The 13,861-nt window shown below is 34.3% G+C and overlaps 1 protein-coding gene across 2 annotated transcripts in view; it reads left to right on the forward strand.

Moving 5' to 3' along the window:
- The window catches only part of LOC143246751 (ionotropic receptor 25a-like), a 29,747-nt gene extending 25,190 nt beyond the window's left edge, over positions 1-4,557 (forward strand). Inside the window, exons 10-11 of one of the 2 annotated variants that reach the window (XM_076493858.1) lie at positions 1,297-1,410; positions 4,421-4,557. In XM_076493858.1, the coding sequence (XP_076349973.1) occupies positions 1,297-1,410; positions 4,421-4,423 (117 nt within the window). In that variant the 3' untranslated portion in view covers positions 4,424-4,557. Of the gene's footprint in view, positions 1-1,296; positions 1,411-4,420 lie in introns of those variants that run through there. The other variant, XR_013026127.1, reaches the window with a different exon arrangement.
- Positions 4,558-13,861: the final 9,304 nt, after the last annotated feature.

Genomic DNA, 13,861 nt, shown 5'->3' on the forward strand with positions numbered 1-13,861 from the left:
CTTCATTCTTAGTAGAGGGGGAGTTACAATGTTTGATTCATTTCACTTTTCACTGGTATAGAGAACCTTCATTCTCAGTAGAGGGGGAGTTACAATGTTTGATTCATTTCACTTTTCACTGGTATAGAGTACCTTCATTCTTAGTAGAGGGGGAGTTACAATGTTTGATTCATTTCCCTTTTCACTGGTATAGAGGGGAGTTACAATGTTTGATTCATTTCCTTTTCACTGGTATAGAGAACCTTCATTCTTAGTAGAGGGGGAGTTACAATGTTTGATTCATTTCACTTTTCACTGGTATAGAGAACCTTCATTCTTACTAAAGGGGGAGTTACAATGTTTGATTCATTTCACTTTTCACTGGTATAGAATACCTTCATTCTGTAGAGTGCTTTCATTCTATAGAATACCTTCATTCTTAGTAGAGGTGATTATACTTCTCTTCCTCTCAGTGATGACGAGGAAACCCACTTGTAGAGAAAAATATATATGTAAAAACAGCTGGTCTGGGTTGAGAAAAGTTTGATGTAGAGGGGCGAACAACGTTTCGACCTTCTTGGGTTATCGTCAGGATCACAAAGGTTTGTTTCTCAAAACTATCCAACTAGTATCACTTGTTTGTTTATCAAAGCTATCCAACTAGTATCACTTGTTTGTTTATCAAAATTGTCCAACTTGTTTCGTTTTACTTGTTGTTTTTTAACTCTGTCCAACATGTATCACTTTACTTGTTTCTTTATAAAAACTATCGAACTAGTATCACATTACTTGTTTGTTTATAAAAACTATCGAACTAGTTTCACTTTACTTGTTTGTTTATCAAAACTGTCCAACTAATATGACGTTGGTAAAAGAGTAGTCCAAGAGTTGGCGATGAGTGGTGATGACTAGCTGCCTTCCCTCTTGCTTTACACTACTAAGTTAAGGACGACTAGCGCCGATAGCCTTCGTGTAGCTTTACTATAAGAAAACATGCATACACTCAGATAGCCCTCGTGTAGCTTGACCCGAAATTAAAAAAAAACAAACGAACAACAATGTTGTTGGCATCCTAGACATCAGTCTTCTGTTAACACCATTTCAATCCTCTGCTAGCAGTATATTAAACAACTATACCCACAGACAAAATAAAAAGTCTGTCCTCTTTACCTCTATGACATCAATAATTACATGATCTGTTCATCTAACAGTAGAATCCTTTGGTGTTAAGTTCAAGTAAATTTTGTAATATGAATGATATGGAACGTCTTGTATTTAGGCAAACAGTTCATGATATGTTGTGAGCTTTATCTGTAGGTGGGAGTATGGTCGCCTGGTTATCCAGAACGTATTGTCTTCAACGACGGAGTTTCCAAGAAAACATTTGATGATTTTAAAGCTGTGATAATATACAAAATCACAACAGTTGTGGTAAGTTTGATATATCCTAAAAATTCTGAAGGTTTCAGTTTCAATTTTCATGCTGTTCACCAGATTCAAATATATTTAACTATGTTAACTATTTCTAATCGTATTCTGTAAGTATTTAAATTAACACAGAAATTATTACTATGTAGAAACCTGATCATTTTGTTAACAAAGTGTTTTACTCTGATTTTTTGTAATTGTTTTTAGTTTGATCGCAATAACTCTTCACATACAATTTTACTTCGATTGTGTTAAGACTTGTCTTAGATAACATCATTACCCTTGTATATCAGATGTTTAATTATATTTATGGCCTTGTTGAAACACCTATTAATTTAATTTTATAGTTGTTCTACTACAACAATTGTTTAATTATATTCCTGGTCTTGTTAAAACACCTATCAATTTAATTTTATACTATCTCTACAATATCAGATGTTTAAAATGTTTCTGTCCTTGTTAAAACACCTATTAATATACATTTATAGTAGACCTACTATATTAGGTGTATAATTATACTTCTGACCTTGTTCAAACACCTATTAATCTAATTTTATAGCAACTTTATTGTAACAGGTGTTTAATTATAATCCTGGCCTACAATATCAGATGTTTAAATATGTTCCTGTCGTTGTTAAAACACCTATTAATATATATTTATAGTAGACTTACTATATCAGGTGTTTCAATATATTCTGGGCCTTGTTCAACCACCCGTCAATCTAATTGTATACTATCTCTACTATATTAGATGTATGGTTATATTCTAGGCCTCGTTATAACACCCACCAATCTAATTTTATACTAGCTCGACAATTTAAAATGTTTTTATGATATTCATGTTCTTGTTGAACATAGTATGTGTTATTTCTTACTTGCTTATGTTGTAAAAGTAGAGGAAATGAAATTATTCCCTTCAAACTTTGTTTTTGTGACCTGGATAATTAAATTTAGAAACTAACCTATTTTTTGGTTAAAACGGACAAATTTGCACATTTTCATTTACATAAGGTCTGAATATGAATCAAGATTTACATGTATTTATACTAAAGTTATACAAAATGTTTAGAAATGTTTAGTAGTGAGTAGTTTTTTTATACTTGCGACTGGAATGTAAATCACTTTCACGAATCAGCCCCCAAATATAGTCTCCTATCATGTTTTCGTTATACGCTCCTTGGTAGCGACATTCAAAGTCTAGTATATCTTGATGGAAGCGCTTGCCTTGTTTCTCTGAGTATGCTCTCGTATTCTCCTTGAATTTATCAAGATGAGTTTCAAGAATATGGACTTTCAGGGATATCCTGCAGTCCATTTTGCCATAGTTCTTCACCAGAGGCTCAACTATTTCCACATCATTTTCGGCCTTATGATTGCCCAAGAAGCCCCAAACCACTGTAACAAAGCTGCCCCAAGGTTTTTTCCCTTTCTACTGAGCTTTTTGGGGAATTTTGTGCGCTCCAGGATCTTCTTTATTTGTGGTCCAACGAAGACACCATCTTTGACCTTTACCTCAGACAGCTCAGGGAAGAAGTCTCGAATGTACTTGAAAGCTGCAGACTCCTTATCAAGAGCTGTGACATATTGCTTCATAAGACCCAATTTTATGTGCAATGGTGGGAACAACACCTTTTTGCCAGCCCGACGTTTGGAAGGGTCCACTATGCAGAAGTACCAATTGCTTGAGTGGTCAAATTCTCTCTTTTCCCCTCTGTACCACCCTGCAGAAGAGCAAAATAAAATTGTTATTATTAAGAACAAATTTATTTCATCCACAACTAATGTGTAACAGGTTCATGCAAAATATTTTATATGTGATATGTTTCTACACTATTGGAAATTAAAAATATTAATTAAAAGATATTTAAATTTTAAAAGGTCTAAAATTTGTATAATATAAAATTTTACTATTCAAGCAAGCAAACATTGCCCGTCTTACCTTCTAGAGTTTTTTTTGCAGTGCTCAAAGGTAAAATAAGTTACTCAGGGTTTATTTTGATCCCTGACAGGCATGCCGAAATATACCTTGTAGGCTTCACACATTTTAGCAGATGCTGTCACAGAGTACTTTTTCGTTCTTGTCTTGATAAATTGACCACATACATAGCAGAATGCGTCTGGAGAACGCTTGCAGCTTTTTTTATGCCATCTCTGATAAAATCAGATAGGTCTATGTGTTCACTTAGGCAGCTAGAACTAAACTGAAGTGGTGAGTCCCTGTATATATATTAATATGGAAAGTTCTAGAAAATTGTGAAAGGCTCTTTAAAACTTTCGTAAGTTCTACAACATTCTAGAAAGTTTTTGAAAATTATTGTAAGTTCGAGAAATTTCTCTATCAGCTACTCAGCACTGAATCTACCTGGAATGTTCTGGAAAATGGGTAAATTTCAAAATTTCGTTATCCAGGTCACAAAAGCAAAGTTTGAAGAGAAAAATAGGTCTTTTCCATTACTTTAGGCACAAGCTATTGGGAAATAACACTTTCTGCCCAGGAACAAGAAAAAGCAAACATTTTGTTACATAGTGTTGTTTCTACATTTATTCAAGAATCTTTAAAATGCATTTTAATCTACTTCCTGTTTATCGTATGTTTCAATATGATCACATTTTGAGTTTTGTTCACATTGTTTTTAACTTAGTTAACTTTACAGAACTTAACCTATAGTAAACAAAACGCGGGTTTAACCAACTTTTATATTATTTTTTTCTGTAGACAACCATAGTTATAAATTCATGATGTGCTGAAAACACTTAGGTCCAAAAGGTTTTGATAAAACGGAAATAGAAACCCTTATAAACCGATATAGGATTTCAGTTTTATATGTTTTCTAACGTGTTCTACTTGTGATTGTTGCCAGTAAACGATTACAATATATCTTGAAAATATTTCTTTATTGTTTTTACTTCAATTAATTTATACCACAAACATTATTAACAGAAATATGTGTAGTCTAATTACAAAAAAAACAAAACCATCCGCTATTTCAGCAACCTCCTTTTGTTCAAAAAGTAACGCGAACAGATGGATCAGAAGAGTTTCACGGGTATTGCATCGATCTAATTAACAATATGAAAAAGATTTTACAGTTTGAGTTTGAAATCTCTGAAAGCCCCGACAAGATGTTTGGTATTATGAATGCATCTGGTGGGTGGAACGGCATGATTAAAGAACTGATAGACAAGGTGAGTTTCTTTTTTTTTTTATGGACAAATTTCTAGTTAGAAATGCATCCAAAAAATATAGATAGGTAAGTTTCCTTTATTCGTGGCTATTTTTATTGCAACTTTTGTGAAAGAAAGTGTTATTGTTCTGTATATTTTGGTCTTCTCTAAAGCTAGTAGTTTATCTGTTTTAATGTCCTTTATAAACATAGAAATATGCGTTTACCTCATTATTGTTCTTATAGAAAGCTGACATTGCTTTGGCGCCATTATCAGTGATGGCTGAGCGAGAAACTGTAGTAGATTTTACTGTTCCATTTTACGATCTTGTGGGCATATCTATTCTTATGAAGAAGCCACAGGTTCCTTCTTCCATTTTCAAATTCTTGACCGTTCTGGAAACTAATGTATGGGCGTCTATTATTGGTGCTTATTTCTTTACGAGGTGAGTTTAATATATGAACGTCCGTATATAATAATTGAAAACAAACGTAACACGTCTTTACAAATTGAGTTTTTATTTAATTAAAAAATCTGTCTATGGAACATATGTGATAATAACTCAAACAAACCAAATTATTATTTGTTCATTCACGGTTAATGTAGACCAATCATGGAAGAAAAACCATGTAATGATTTGTCCCACCTTTTCTAGACTCCTCACTCCTGCGTGACTACCGCCGATCCCAGGATCCTCCAGGTTTATGCTACCTTCGTCGTTTTTAAATACTGTAAACATTTTATATTGAGCAACTAAACATTGTCCTTGGTTATTACATGTGCAACATACTTCGTGTGTCGAACTCCAGGACTTACTTTTGTTTATTGATTGGTCAGTATCATTTCCTACCGATCCAGTTATGGATCAAAGCACGGCTCCTACTACCACACATTTGAAGACAAATGCTTTTGTTATCTGTGTAAAAACGGCTCGTTTGGGTTGACAAAATATTTTACGTGGAAGAGTGAACAATGTTTCGACCTTCTTCGGTCATCATCAGGTTCACTTTTGTTATTTATTTTGAATGGAAGTTTAGTTTTCCTCTAATGATCACAGTGAAGTCATTCTGGATCAGATCTTGGTCCTTCCCTCATCCATATTCTTGAGAGTTCTTTACTTTGTGTATCTCGTAAAGCTTGCGATATCCATGTTGCTGGAACAGTGGTAAGTCTACGGATCTAACACGCTAGAACCAAAGGTTCAGTTCCTTTCGGTAAACACAGCAGATAGCCTGATGTGGCTTTTCTACTAGAAGAAAAAACACAAACACACACACTATATCATCACCCTTTCCTAACCAGATAGTCTTCCTACTTCCATCTATTCTATACATCAGTACACAGTTGCCCAGATAGTCTTAGCTATATCCATTTATTCTATACAGCAGTAGACAGTTGCCCAGATAGTCTTAGCTTATATCCATGTTATCTATACACCAGTATACAGTTGCCCAGATAGTCTTAGCTTATATCCATGTTATCTATACACCAGTACACAGTTTCCCAGATAGTCTTAGCTTATATCCATGTATTCTATATATCAGTATGTATACAGTTGTCCAGATAGTCTTAGCTATATCCATGTATTCTATACAGCTGTTCAGTTTTCTTAATCTATATGCTTTGTTTTACACATTTCTTTTCCACACAGTGCTTTACTCTACAGCTTAGTGTTTTTTGTTTTACTTTTCTTAAAACCGTCAAGGTCTCCTGTTAATCTTGCTTCCAATCAATTGATGTCTTAAGGAAGACCCTTGAACGTATCCTTATTCAACAAACGGAATACTTCACTGACGCCCACCAGTTGATTTGCTTACACAAGCTGGTGTTTTCCCTCGTTATTTGCAGCTTTTAAGCTTACTAAACACTTCCATACTCCAATGTCTGGTTTTGTTTGATTTTAAACGAGTGTGTGATTTAGTTTGACATATAATAATAATTTTCGACATCTGTCTTGTATACGCTTTAGCTGTTCTTTTATTTCTTCAGAACCTCATACTGAAATTCACATAAAAAAGTCGTTCTCGACCAATTCCATCGGTATTGATGTTCCAAGAAATCCGTTATTTAAACTCTTATTGTCCATGTTGTTTATTGCTGACATACCTGTCTATCTCCTATTCTCCCTCTTAGTCGTGGGGCGTTGCAATTTGACATTCACTTCCACTATTCGTTAGTTTTTAAAAGAGCAGCCCAAAAGCTTGCTGTGAATGGTGATAACTAGCTTCCTTTCAAACTGTATCCTACAATATGCCCATAACTCAGCTGTAGAACTGAGCTGTAAAACTTGGGTGTATTATTCAGCTGTACAACTCAGCGCAGTTCTTCCAAAGGCTTTTTACTTATTTCCTGCTTTAGAGCCGCCACTGGAAGCTTACAATTGAATCTGGAAAACAAGCTGTTTTCTTTGACTCAACTTGATGTATATTTATTAAATGTCAGGATTTAGCACATTTCCCTAACCCTATGAAACGCATTGGTGTTAATCGTCTTAGCTGAAAGACCCCCCTGAAATCCTCAGCAAAAAGTTCAAATTTTCCCTCAATTTATTGCACTGTTTGTATGATTCTTCCAAGGGTTTGAATCATCAACTCCATTTATATTCCTATGAAGCTCTTTTCTGTCCCACTTAATTTGTATATTTCTATGAAGCTCTTTTCTGTCCCACTTAATTTGTATATTTCTATGAAGCTCTCTTCTGTCCCACTTAACGTGTATATTCCTATGAAGCTCTCTTCTGTCCCACTTAATTTGTATATTTCTATGAAGCTCTCTTCTGTCCCACTTAATATGTATATTCCTATGAAGCTCTCTTCTGTCCCACTTAATTTGTATATTCCTATGAAGCTCTCTTCTGTCCCACTTAATTTGTATATTCCTATGAAGCTCTCTTCTGTCCCACTTAACGTGTATATTCCTATGAAGCTCTCTTCTGTCCCACTTAACGTGTATATTCCTATGTAGCTCTTTTGTCATGCTTGACTAGCTTTTCAGCAGTATCTTCTCCGTCCAAGTTACGAATTATATTTTTACTGCTGTTTTACTTGATTCGTTTTGTATTTACACGATCTCCGTGTTTGGCTTGTTCAACTCTGCCTTAAGATACTCTTCCGTTCTTTTGATATCCTTGGGAACGTTCTCCACATAGCTGATAAATTCTTGAACCTCTATACCATATCACAAGGTCATCCCGACTACAATGTTACATTAATCCCTGATCATCCATTCTGCACATGGTATTGGACTATTTGCCATATTGTTTCCGTCATTTATTCACATGTGACTGGCTCCTGACTTATATTTCTGTTGTTCACAATACTATATAGTCATGCCACATTTGTATGAATCTCTTAACAATAACTTTTTCATTTCATGATCCATACCTTCAGTCAAAGAGAGGGCGCAACTCTCTGGTATCTCGCCAGCTTGCTGGAGTTAAACGGTATTAAAAAAATAAAACTCATAAACGTTACAAGCGAATGTATTAGACCATTATTTAGTATTAACTCGTTTCTATAGTTATTACCAAACAAGTTCATGTATTTAATCATTATTACGAATTTAACCGTACCTATGATTATTGTCTTACGAATACACGTGCTTAACAGTTGTGTAACTTACATATTTTTCCTGTATAATTAAGTAACTAGTTTAAAATATACACCTTTCTGGAGTCACTTAATAGATTGAACCAGTACATTCATTCATCAATATTTACAGAAATGTATATGTTTACCGTCTCCTGAACGTAAACCACATAACGATCTAATGGTAGCTAACATAGTGTAGTATTTCACTAATAATTAATTCAGGAAATGCTTCTCCAAAAGTACATTAATTTTAGTGTATATAATTATGATAGAGTGTCTTATTGATTTATATATTTTTCTGACATATTAGTAATGTAGATTGTTATATTACAAAAATTCACTTTAATGTTATAATTATTTTAAAGTTCAGCTGAAATTTTTTTAAACAGTACATTGTTTATATATTTTTATTAACTTGCTTTGAAACTTTGATAAATGTGTCTTAATGTTGTTTCAGTTTCCTAATGTACGCTTATGAGTGCTTCAGTCCCTACAGTAACCGAAATAACAACCAGAATGCACGCGAGTTCAACTTGAAGGAGTGTTTATGGTTTTGTATAACGTCTCTCACTCCACAGGGTAAGTATACATAGGTTGTTTGTGTCGGATATTTGTGCAAAGCTATACAATGGTTATCTGTGTTAGCCCTATCTAATTTTGAACTAATAGAGACTACAAGGATTAAAGTTAGTTAGTCAAATTACCTGCCGCCAACATTTTTAGCTACTATAGGGAATTAGGGAATTTGAATCACCAATCTCATAACGTACCTCATAGCTGAAAACATTGGAATACAATTTTGTAGACGAACCTTGACCCAAAGTATTCTCAGTCGTACATGCTAACATTAAGCCAAGCCCAGGTATTAAAGGCAGTTTAAGCAGAATTCCTATTAAGAGCAGTTGACCTAACTGTGTTTAATAAAATTTGAAATAGAAATAAACGTACAAAAAAGTGTATAGAACAATGTGATCTAACATTGCGTTTACAAAATGTGAACTACAAAAAAGGTACAATAACTATATACGACAATGTGATTTGATACTCTCTTCAACTAAATGTAAACTACAAAAAAAGGTACAATAAGTGTATACAACAATGTAATTTAACATGGTGTTTCACAACATGTGAACTACAAGAAAAGGTACAATAAGTATATACAACAATGTAATTTAATATGGTGTTTCACAACATGTGAACTACAAGAAAAGGTACAATAAGTGTATACAACAATGTAATTTAACATGGTGTTTCACAACATGTGAACTACAAATAAAGGTACAATAAGTGTATACAACAATGTAATTTAACATGGTGTTTCACAACATGTGAACTACAAATAAAGGTACAATAAGTGTATACAACAATGTAATTTAACATGGTGTTTCACAACATGTGAACTACAAGAAAAGGTACAATAAGTGTATACAACAATGTAATATAACATGGTGTTTCACAACATGTGAACTACAAATAAAGGTACAATAAGTGTATACAACAATGTAATTTAACATGGTGTTTCACAACATGTGAGCTACAAGAAAAGGTACAATAAGTGTATACAACAGTGTAATTTAACATGGTGTTTCACAACATGTGAAATACAAATAAACCAGTGGTTCTCAACCTTTTCTGACCTGCGGCACACTACGACAATCTGAAAATTTACGCGGCACACCTGGAAAGCCTTAACGATTTTTTAGGTACACGTTATACGACGAGCGTTAAAAGCCTTAGAACGAAAATCACGGTCAGAGCAAGCGATATTAATGTCATTGTGCATCACGTTTAGATACATGTAACACAGAAGAGTTAACCTAAAAAGCCTTAGAACGAAAATCACGGTCAGCAAGCGATATTAATGTCATTGTGCATCACGTTTCGATACACGTAACACAGAAGAGTTAGCTTAAAAAGCCCTAGAACGAAAATCACGGCCAAAGGAAGCGATAATAATGTCATCTGCACCTTCTAAGGCTTTTTAAGGATTTTGTGGTACAGCAGAAAAATCAAAACATTTTATTTTTATATGTGTTTTCAATGTGACGCTTGTGCCTGCTTCCGAGTCCAAATCAAATTGAAGCGAGGCTCTAACGTAGACAAACAAGTTCACATTTCATAATCGACTGTAAGAAGCCTCTCTCTCTTTCTGGCTTTAATTTCAGTCAATGCTGAAAATCCAATTTTGCAAAACCACAAAGATGCAAATGAAAGCAGAACTTCAACTGCTTTTGAAGTGATTGCAGGATATGAATTGTTAATGGAGATCCAAAACTCATCCAAGCTCTTTTTGGTAAACAATGACTGATAAAATTTGTCGTTTCGTAAATCAATGAGCTGTTCTTCCTCCTCAGTTGTAAGATTTGTTGTCTCGTTGATTCCGAATGGATAGGTCACTCAGTTATATTCGCCGACAGCAAGTGACGGGAAGTAATGTTTTAGTGCGGACTGTAGGTCGCTCAATGTGTTCAAAATTTGAGGAACAGTTTTTTTTTTTGACGGAAATTCGTTAACAGAAGGATTGTTAAACCAAGGACTCCTTTCGATATATTATTCTTCCACAGCGTCACGTTTTCATCGAAGGCCTTTAGTTTGGACGTTGCTAATAATGTTTTCAGATCGTCCTTGGAGACTTAAGTTCAGATAATTTAATTTGTCAAACAAGTCGGAGAGAAATCGAACCTTCAGCCACCAGATCTCATCATGAAAAGAAAATTTAAAACCTGCTCCCTCAACCCCCAAGAAAGAAATTACTTCAGTCTTTAGTTGGACAAGACGCTTTAACACTTTCCCTTTCGAAAGCCATCGAACTTCAGTGTGATACAGTAGCTTTTTGTAATCTGAATCCATCGCCTCACAGAGAAGAGAGAAAAGTCGAGATTGAAGTGGTCGAGACTTGATGAAATTCACCACTTGAATAACTTAATTCACAGACTGCAAATCTTTCCACAAAGATTTGGAGGAGAGCGCCCCCTGTGAATCATGCAGTGAACAATCCTAATGTTTGGATTTTGTTGGCGCACCAGAATGTCGAATCCCTTGTTTTTTCCTTGTATTGAAGGACAGCCATCGGTGTAGAAGTTGACACAGTTATTCCAATGTAACTTGAAGAGCAAAATGTTTTCATTCACCAACTCAAAAATGTGTTGGCTTTTCGCTGTACTTTTTAAATCTTTGCAAAATAAGTATTCGTTTACGATTTTTCCATCTTTAATGAATCAAACAAAAGTCAGAACTTGAGCTTTTTCACTAACGTCAGTAGATTCATCAACTTGAAGAGACCATAGCAGAGACAAATCATCTTCAGGCGCTTCGAAGTGTTCGCAAACTTGATACTTCAAATCCGACGACAAGTCTACAATTCTTCGCGAAATTGTGTTATTGGACAGTGGAACTTGCTTAACCTTTTTGGCGGCATCCGTTCCAAGCATAGTATCAACAATGATTGCTAACACTGGCACAATGACTGATTCGGCCTCCGTATGCGCTTTCTTGCGTTTTGCCAACAATTGAGCAACCTTATAACTTACAATCAATCCTTTTTCGGGCAGCTTCCTGTAGTTCACGAGCTTCCTTGATTGTTCATGTTGTTGACCCGCGAGATTCACGAAGTATTCTTTTGGTTTATCCTTCACAGCTGAACGTTTTGTTTCCAAGTGTTCTCTTCAGTTTGCTCGAAACAAGTGCCTTGTTTGATAAAGCTGCATTGCAGAGTAGACAGAATGGTAACTGAGAATGTCCCGATTTCAAAGCGATAAAATTGTATTCGATGTATTCGTTTTTGTACTTTCGTTTGATTACTTGCTTTTGATTCAACACATTTTCCTTTGCAGCACCAGACTTACTTAAATATTTTTCCATGAATAAATGATAAAGCTAATTCATACACGATAAGCACGATGTTTTGCAGTTGATATAAAATTCCTACCTACAGCGTAGTAGCTGTAGCTTACCGCAGAATGAGAACGTGTCCCAGAAAGCAGTTTGATTGTTTGATGCATCATTTATGACGTACGAAGCGCTTATTGCGCCACAATTAAACTAACAGTCGAACCGTTGCTTGTTTGTTTGTTTTTGAATTTCGCACAAAGCAACTCGAGGGCTATCTGTGCTAGCCGTCCCTAATTTAACAGTGTCAGACTAGAGGGAAGGCAGCTAGTCATCACCACCCACCGCCAACTCTTGGGCTACTCTTTTACCAACGAATAGCGGGATTGACCGTCACATTATAACGCCCCCACGGCTGAAAGGGCGAGCATATTTGGCGCGACCAGGATGCAAACCCGCGACTCTGAGATTACGAGACGCACGCCTTAACACGCTTGGCCATGCCGGGCCCGAACCGTTGCAGTCGAGAATGAAATTTAAGTATGAACTTCTCAGTGCTCGAGTTCAATGAAAACCATCGAATTTTTTGGAATGTTTCAGTGTCTCTATAGTGGCTTTTATTAACTGATGTGTTTGATTTGCTTGTAAAATCCCAAGAAAGTTGAATGTGTTTGAAAACCACCGCGGCACACCTGCCAATCTCTCGCGGCACACAGGTTGAGAATCACTGAAATAAAGGTACATTAATTATATATAATAATGTATTTTATATGGTGTTTAACAAAATGTGAAATAGAAGTAAAGGTACAAAAAAGTGTATAGAACAATGTGATTTAACATTGCGTTTACAAAATGTGAAATACAAAAAATTGTACAATAAATATATTCTACAGTACGATTTGACATGATGTTTACCAAAATGTGAAATACTAATAAAGGTACAATAAGTATATACAACAACTTGATTTAACGTTGTGTTTAACAAAATGTGAAACATAAATAAAGATACAATAAGTGTATAAGAGATTGTGATTTAATTTTGTGTTTAAGAAAAGTGAAATACAAAAAATATTACAATAAGTATATACAACAACTTGATTTAACATTGTGTTTAACAAATTTGAAATGCAAATAAAGGTACAATAAGTATATACAAGAATGTGACTTAACATTATGTTTCACAAAATTTGATATGGAAATGAATGTGCAATGATATATACAAGAACGTGTTTAACAAAATTTGAAATAAAAATAAAAGTAGAATAAGTACACACAACTTATGTGATTTAACATTGTGTATAACAACATTTGAAATATAAATAAAGGTACAATAACTACCTATATACCATAATGTGATACAACATTTTGTTTAACATATTGTGAAATACAAGTAGAGGTACAATAAGTATATACAACAATGCGAACTATTATTGAAAGAAATTAGTATATTTTGAATTTAGTAAAACAAGAAAAATATCTTGGAAAAGTTACAAAAGATGCAATCAGTGTGCAACAATTATATATATCACAACCACCACCAAGTTGTCAAGCCTATTGTGACTTTTATGTTCTAAACAAGCTTTTATATGCTTCAAGGTGTTATACCAAGTTGTTGAATGACCTTATTCAAAACTAAATATAGTTATCAGAAATTTACAGTAAAAGTTTCTTAATTTTTATTTGTTGATATTTATTTAATACATTCTTATATTTGTTACAGAAAAATTTAGTACTTTTATTTAAAAATTCTTTATTAAAACCATTAACTACTACTTTTTGTTTTAGGATTTCAACATTGCTGATATAATATTATAATTTATTACAAATTTTACAATATCTGAACAATTACGAAGTTATATTGCTTATGAAAG

Source organism: Tachypleus tridentatus, chromosome 3 (assembly GCF_004210375.1).
Source record: "Tachypleus tridentatus isolate NWPU-2018 chromosome 3, ASM421037v1, whole genome shotgun sequence".
Taxonomy (NCBI): Eukaryota; Metazoa; Arthropoda; class Merostomata; order Xiphosura; family Limulidae; genus Tachypleus; species Tachypleus tridentatus.